The sequence below is a fragment of the Mastomys coucha genome, unplaced genomic scaffold (assembly GCF_008632895.1).
Source record: "Mastomys coucha isolate ucsf_1 unplaced genomic scaffold, UCSF_Mcou_1 pScaffold22, whole genome shotgun sequence".
Classification (NCBI taxonomy): Eukaryota; Metazoa; Chordata; class Mammalia; order Rodentia; family Muridae; genus Mastomys; species Mastomys coucha.
Window position 1 is genome coordinate 117,231,879 of NW_022196905.1, and position 7,886 is coordinate 117,239,764.

Consider the following 7,886-nt stretch of genomic DNA (forward strand, 5'->3'; position numbering starts at 1 on the left):
GATATGGTAATGTGTATTCAGGGATTTGGCTGCTACACCAGTACCTCTGTTCCCTATACTTAGGTGTGGCTCTGGCTCTGACTCCAGCCTCCAGGGGAAGGAGAGCTACTGAGTATGCCTTGGTTGTAGAGCTTGGGTAGTGTGCATTCACCCAGCACCACATAAAGCCCCGCTTGTGATCCCAGCACTGGGGAGGTGAGGCAGGTCGATCAGGTGGCCACACTGCAAGTCTAAGGTTATTTGGGCATGAAGCTCATTTGGTAAACTAGTAAGGCTGGTGGGTTAAGGCATACTTCAAAGACCCTGCCTTGGAGAGAAAAGTCAGAATGGGCAGTGGCCTGGAGTGATAAATGAAAGTAAGGGTGATCAGACCTTGGGCAAACTACTCTGGTGAATACTATTTTACTTTATTCTTTGATTCCTGGTTATGAGCCTCTCCTCTGGACATCTCCTCATGCTTTGTGACCCACCACTGCCTGTTATCCTGTCATGCAGTTCCCTCTCCCAAGAGGCCTGGGACTCTGATGTTTCAGGGCTATATTACCCAGAAACTCACTGCAGGACATGCCAGAGATCAGGCTGACGCCAGGCTTCGGCTGTGGATCAAATATCAGGTTTCATGCTTATAACGCATGCAACACAGGACTACAGCTATGCTATTTCCTCTAAGATTCCATATGGTAACTTGAGAATGTTTATTGTCTCAGCTTTAGAATAGCTACAAGCCACATGGGAGGAAAATGTTGAGCCCTGCCAAGAAGGTGGCAGGAGGCAGGTGAGGGCTGGCAGGGCAGACGGTTTAAGTCTTTTCCCCAGGGAGCACCTCTGCAGAGTGGCTCAACCCCATAATCTCAGCTCTTGGAGAGGCTGAAGCAAGAGACTTGTCACTACTTCAAGGCTACACGGGCTTAATCAAAAACAAGACCTGGTTTTGAAAACCAAGACAAAAATCCTAGAGGTGGGCAAGGACTTAGCCGAAGGGTTGCAAGTAACTCACTTTGCTCCCGAAACAGGGACTGTGTGAGCCTGGCTCAGGTGCTCTCTCCCCACAGGGCTTCGACTATGTTACGCAGGTTGGGCTGTGTGCTGTTCTGCAGTCTTGTGGTTCTACTGCTCAGCTACTTGCTCTTTCTGAAGGACCGCATACCAGCAGGCATCTCCAAGGCCCGCCAGAAGTTCTTGGTACTGCCAAGGTCCCACCACAGTCAGTGCTCACCCAACCTAACAATTGTTAATGCCTCCCTGTCCCTGCCCAGCCGTCATCGCCTTTTCTTAACCTATCGACACTGCCGAAACTTCTCCATCTTGCTGGAGCCTTCGGAGTGTGCCAGGGACACCTTCCTGCTCCTAGTCATCAAGTCACAGCCTGCTCATATTGAACAGCGTTCAGCCATTCGAAGCACTTGGGGCCGGGCTGGGAGCTGGGCTAGGGGCCGGCAGCTGAAGCTGGTGTTCCTCCTGGGGGTGGCAGGGCCTGTGCCCCCGGCCCAGCTGCTGTCCTATGAGAGCTGGCAGTTCGATGACATCTTACAGTGGGACTTTGCTGAGGACTTCTTCAACTTGACTCTCAAGGAGCTGCATGTGCAGCGCTGGATAGCTGCGGCCTGCACACAGGCCCATTTCATACTAAAGGGAGATGACGATGTCTTCATCCATGTTCCCAATGTGCTTGAGTTCTTGCAGGGCTGGGATCCGGCCCAGGACCTCCTAGTGGGAGATGTCATCCGCCTGGCCCGGCCCAACAGGAACACCAAAGTGAAATATTTCATCCCATTTTCTATGTACAGGGCCCGCCACTATCCACCTTATGCAGGAGGAGGAGGCTATGTTATGTCCCAGGCTACTGTGAGGCATCTTCACATAGCCATGGAGGAGGCAGAACTCTTCCCCATTGATGATGTCTTTGTGGGGATGTGCCTGAGGAAGCTGGGGGTGACTCCCATACACCATGCTGGCTTCAAGACATTTGGAATCCAACAGCCCCTCAACCCCAGGGACCCTTGTCTGTACAGAGGGCTCCTGCTGGTGCACCGTCTAAGCCCCCTGGAGATGTGGACTATGTGGGCACTGGTGACAGATGAGAGGCTCGAGTGTGTAGCTACCCACAAACCCTAACCCTGAGGGGTGGGTTGAGCAACAGTTTTAGAGTGACTAAACTCCTATCACCAGGAGAAACAAATACTGAAAACTGGTCCCTGCTGGTCAGCAGGAAATGACTTACAGCTACCAACCTTATTTGATTAAAAGTGCTAAAACCTGGCAAACTTGTCTAGCATGTGCTGAATGGGAGTGTATGCTGCCAGGAAGCTTTAGGGCCCAGAGCCCCTACAACTGCACCGCCTAGGCAGGGCAGGAAAAATGCTACATGACAGCCCGAAGACTGACTCTCTTTTTAATGCAAACACCAAACTTGTCTTCCTTTGGATACAGCAGAGAAATTCAAAGAAGGAACGAACAAGAAGCACGTGTTAGAGAAGGTCCTGTGGGGAGCACCAGGCGAACTGTTCACGCTCTGAGTAACTCCTTAGCTGAGCTGTGCTCACAGGGAGAAAGACATTATAAACACAGAAATGTTACAAACTAGACAAGCTCCCCCTCCCCGTGGAGGAGAAAGCACTAAATCACACTTAACATCTGAGTAACATTAAAAACTGTAGTTAGACAGCTATTGAACTTAAGGGTGTGGCAGAAAAGGCCCCTCCTCTATTGGCCCATGTTGGTGAAATGTTTGGATGTGAGGTAAAAGATCAGCAAGAGAGATGTGCTGAGGGTACAGCGCTGAACCACGCCTGAGAAAAGAGCCAAGAACCAGGCCATAGAGGCTGCGAGCAGAGAGGGCCAGGCACAGCTCACAAAAGGCTCTGGTCTGACTGTCAACGGCAGGACCTATAGCCTCTGCAGAGTTGGGACATTAGGTGGATGGACCACCTGCTTTCCCCAGAGTGGATGGACAGGGCACTGGGCTCAAGCCCTCAATCTTCACGCAGGTAGGCCTCCTCTTCCTGGTCAGCCCCCTCATCACTCACTTCCTGTGCTTTCTGGTGTAGCTCTTGTGTCTGTGCCTCAGCCAGCTTGGTTTCTGCTTTCTGGGATAGCTGCCGTACCTCCTGCACCTGTGACTTCACCAACTGGATGTGATTCCTGGCAGTTATGGAGGCCTGATCTGCTCCTGGAAAAGATGAACAGTTGCACTGAGCACCAGAGTAAGGACACAAGTCACACGTGAAGGCCTGAGGCTAGCAGCGCAGCCCTCGTGAGGCTACTTCCCTGACATCCTGGGTTCTGAGCTTAGGTCTGCGTGGGGTATTGGATGCTGCAGAGACTGAGTGGGCAAGAGTGCTTGCTGTTCCAGAGGACCCAGGTTGGGGAGCACCCCGTGTTAGGCGGCTCACAACTATCTTTACAACTCAAGCTCCAGGGGATCTGATGTCCTGGACTCTGGGGACAACTGCATTCACATGCACCTAATTGTTAAGACAAAAAACTGGTCTCCCTATACATCCCAGCTGGCCTTGAATTTTCCAGTCTCAACTGCTAAGGTGCACCGCCACACCCAGGCGGAGCTACATTTGCACATACTGCTGTGGGTGTATGTTCAGCTATCACTGCATCTGACTTGCACTCTATTTACAAGTTAGTCAGACTCAACTGTTAGTTTTGAGCCGCCCTGGGTTCAGCTTGGTGTCCGTGCTGTTGGCTTCATAGGATTTACACCACAGGTTTGTCAGCACTGAGCCTGGGTTGATGACTCGGTTAGCCAGGCAAGCCCTCAGGAAATGAGAGACCCAGCACCGTGGGTGTACTGCAGGTGTGCCACGCTCAGTTTGTTTCTGCATGGGTGCTAGACATCTGAACTTGGGGTGTCATGTTTGTACAACAAGCATGTTACCAACTGAGCCATCTCTCCTGGAATTTTAGTTTTTGAGTACCTAACTAACCCCTAGAATAAACGGGCTTGGTGCCCATCTCTGAATAGAATTTCAACTTTCATTATTATTAGTCTCCTATAGATTCCTTAGTTCTTCAACCTATTTTGGATTTATGAGAAGATTTATGTGGTTTTTGAGTGCTGCTTTTATTCTGTTTAACATTTTTTTCTTAAGGGAGAAACCAAATGCTTTTGTACTTAGATCATGAATCTTATTGAAATGCTGCTCTTTTAACATTAGAATGTAGGCTCTTGGGGAACACCATCTAGTTCTTAGCTGTGTAATGTGTCAGATGGTGCTAATGTTTAATAATTATTTTATTTCAAGGTAGAGGCAGTGTGCATGTGGAAGTCAAGAGGACAGCTAGTGGGAGCTATTTGGGTCCCAGGGACTTAGTTCAGGTGGCCAAGCTTGGTGGCAGGAGCCTTTATCTGCTGAGCTAGCTCAGCCCAATTTCTCCATTCTCTGTGGTGCTACGCAAATGGCAGAGCTCACAATTCACAGCTGTATGCACAGCTGGCTCCTTTTTGATTCTGGCAATACTATATCCCTGCAGTGACTGGCCAGAGCACCTTTTAAACACTTGACAAAGTGTCTCTTTGTGTGAAAGTTACAATGATGTCCTTTATTGCAAAGTATCACTAGTGTGATTAGTGCCTTAAAGACTGTCACAACCCAAATCCAGTCCAGATGCCCATCCCTCCTCTGAGTTCACACCCACCTTCATCTGCTTTAACCTTTTCTGACCCTGCCTAGTTAATCTTATGCTCACATTTTTGCTTTTGCCTGTTTTTGAGCCTCCTTTTCACTAGTGCTTTTCTTAGTTTACTTACTAAATGGCTGGGTGTGCCTGTGGAAGTCAGCACAGCTTGCAGCAATCTGTTCTTCCACACTCTTGGGGATCACACTCAGGGTATCCGCACCCTTATCTCACAGCCTCTAAGTTCACTTTTTGTACAACTTACTGAGTTAAAGTCTAACTTCTATTTGGTACCTACGGCAGGAAAGAGCCCAGCACTCCCCCCACCTCTCCTGGTAGTACAGCATGTCATGTGTGGAGGTGAGGGGTCTCCATATAACTCTGAGAGGGCTTCTCACGGAGCCAGAAGACCATTAACTGGCTAGGCTTCCATCAAGGTCCAAGGATCCTTCCTAATGTGGGGTTACAGATGTGTTTCACATGGAAGGTGGGGGTACAAACTCAGGCCCTCTTTCTTGTGCAGCAGGTCGCTGAGGTGACCCCCGCCCCGGAGCTATTTTAGAAACCCCTGGTTGTATTACAGATTTGGACTTGTTCTCAGAATTCTAAACATTTTTAAATTTCTAGTAATTCCTTCTTTAGCCTGGGATTGCTTTTAAAATATTTTTGGTTGTCTATGTGAGTGGATGCCACATGTTTGAAGTACCTGTGGAGACCAGAAGAGGACACCGGGTCCCTTAAATCTGCACTTACTGTGAGGCAGCTGTGAGTGGCCTGATGTGGGTCTGCAAGGGCAGCAAGCACTCTAACCACTGAGCCACCTCTCCTGCCCCCTAGCTTGAGATACTGAAGGGCTCTTGTTTTTTTGAGGTGTTAAACCTCACACATGTCAAGGAGCTGCCACTGAGCAACAGTCTCATCCCAGGAACCATGTTTAAACTTGAGAAGCCAGGAATGTTGGTAGTGGGCTAAAGGTCAGTGAGTGAATCAATGGTACACAATCAAACTTTATATGTTCTGTCTTAAATGCATATGTACTTTTTAGGAAGCAAGTCAACACTTTATATTGTGTGTGTGCGCGCATGTGTGTGTATGTTCGTGAGCCATGTATGCCTGGGTGTTTATTTTTTTTAAATCTGAAAAAGCTGTCGAGATGACTCAGTGGTAAACTACAGAGTTTGGATCCCAGAACCCATGTGAATGGTGGGTGGGAAAGATGAGCAACTTGTACTTCCAGCCTTGGAAGGCAGAGATGGAGGGCCAACCTTCAGAGCAAGCTGCCTAGTGATGCTAATACCCTGGTGAGCTCTTGGTCTGACTGAGACCCTGCCTCACTCACTAGGTAGAAGACAGGATGTTTCCCAAGTCTTTCACTGGGAGTCTGTGTGTTTCTGCCTTGCTGCTCTGTCCCTGAGTTCCTCTTGACATTGCTGTTAGCTTCTGAGGGCGGCAGCCGCTTTTCCGGTTTTCATCATTTCCCACCTTTCTGTGCTATTTTGTTTCAGGTATGCTTCTATAAAAAGTTTACAACTTTTTCATACTCATGTGTGGTACCAGTGTGCAGGTGAAAGTCGGGGACAACTTCTAAGAGTCTTCTTTCAACTATGTGGATTTCAGAAATTGAAATCAGGTCATTAGGCTTGGTGGCAAGTGGCTTAATCTGTTATGCCATCTTGCTTGCTGGCCCAGCCTGTTATTTATAGGCTCATTCTTATGAGTACTGTTGACCTTGTTCCTACATATTGCTTTGTATCTTGTGCATGTGTGGGAGCGCACGTGTCAGAGGCTAAGCTTGGGTGTGTGTCTCACTGAGACCTCAGACTCACTAAGCTGACTACTGAGCCCCAGGGGTCACCTCTCTAGGACTTACAAGGGTATGCCTAGCTTTTACATAAGTGCTGTGGATTGAACTCAGGCAGTATACTAGCTCCCCAATCCCTTAGTCTGTATTTCTGTATTTTCTTTCTTTCTTTCTTTCTTTCTTTTTTTTTTTTTTTTTTTTTTTTTTTTGAGACAGGGTTGCTTTGTGTAGCCATGGCTGTCCTAGAACTAGCTTTGTAGACCAGGCTGGCCTTGAACTCATAGAAAGATCCTCCTGCCTCTGCCTCCCCAGTGCTGAGATTAAAGTTGTGCACCACCACTGCTTGGAGTTTATTTTATCTTCTGCCTCAACTACATCTGTCATGTTTTCTCTGCCCCCACTTCCCACTCCTTTTCTCGGTGCATGACCCAGGACCTCTCAAAAGCTCTCCATGCCTTCACTCCCAAACTCCTACTTTAAGTCAAACTTCCCCAAGTTTCTCCTTTCAAACTTGACTCATGAATCATACTTCCAGGAGTGGAGGCAGATATATGTGGAAAGCCTGTTTAACCGAATATATAATTTTAGTCTGTTATCAACTATCTTGCATCTACTTTTGCAGGGTAAACCAAATGCTACAGTTTGGTTCTGCTTCCTCTTTCTAGTATCCTACACAGTTTAACATTTTGGCCCACAGTTTAATATTTCTGAACAATTTTTTTCTGTAGTAGTGGTGGAGGACGCCTAGGAGGCTCTGATGCAGTTCATCCTCAGCACCACCTGGGAAGCTGCCCACCATGACGTGGTGAGCTGCTCCTCTGACAACACTTTTATGCTCATATCTCTTATTTCTCAAGTTTTAAGTGTTCTCATTTTTCTGCAATATGGTACAAAATACAATTATATAGCACTGACTTTCCAAAAAAGTAAAGCCTGCTGGGAATGGTGGTTCATGCCTACAGCCCCAGCACCTGGAGGCTGAGGTAGGAGGGTAACTGGAAGCTTGATGTTGGCTTGAGCTGCAGAGGCCCTGCTCAACACTCTCCTCAGCTGGGTGGTGGTAGCGGCGGCACACCATCTTTAATCCCAAGCACTTGGGAGGCAGGTAGATCTCTCAGTAAGTTTGAGGCCAGCCTGATCTACAAATCGAGTTCCAGGCTAGCCAGGACTTCACACAGAGAAACCCTGTCTCATGCAAAACAAACAGATCACCTCACTACTTAAAAACATCACTTTTACAACTTAACACTATAAAGCCCAAACTGATATTTTGAGGTAACAAGAAGTACCCATCTGGTTTGGGACTGGATCCGATTACATATTGACCATTTAATCATGTCTCTTAGGTCCACTGGATTGACAGTGACACACAAATCACATCTTGGTACAGAAAGGAAAAACATTTTCTTGCTTTGCTTTTTTTTTTTTTTTTTTTTTTTTTTTTTTTTTTTTTTTT

General features: G+C 47.6%; 2 protein-coding genes across 7 annotated transcripts in view; one reads left to right on the top strand and one right to left on the bottom strand.

The window, feature by feature from the left end:
• The window catches only part of B3gnt4 (UDP-GlcNAc:betaGal beta-1,3-N-acetylglucosaminyltransferase 4), a 3,336-nt gene extending 1,076 nt beyond the window's left edge, over positions 1 to 2,260 (top strand). For 3 of the 4 annotated variants that reach the window (XM_031337818.1, XM_031337820.1, XM_031337821.1), the window contains exon 2: positions 1,053 to 2,260. In XM_031337818.1, the coding sequence (XP_031193678.1) occupies positions 1,063 to 2,115 (1,053 nt within the window). In that variant the 5' untranslated portion in view covers positions 1,053 to 1,062 and the 3' untranslated portion in view covers positions 2,116 to 2,260. Of the gene's footprint in view, positions 1 to 1,013 lie in introns of all 4 variants that reach the window. The other variant, XM_031337819.1, reaches the window with a different exon arrangement.
• A 113-nt stretch (positions 2,261 to 2,373) lies between these two features.
• Positions 2,374 to 7,886, bottom strand: part of Diablo (diablo IAP-binding mitochondrial protein) — a 13,294-nt gene continuing 7,781 nt past the window's right edge. For all 3 annotated transcript variants that reach the window (XM_031337822.1, XM_031337824.1, XM_031337823.1), the window contains exon 6: positions 2,374 to 3,169. In XM_031337822.1, coding sequence (XP_031193682.1) covers positions 2,973 to 3,169 — 197 coding nt within the window. In that variant the 3' untranslated portion in view covers positions 2,374 to 2,972. The remainder of the gene's footprint in view (positions 3,170 to 7,886) is intronic.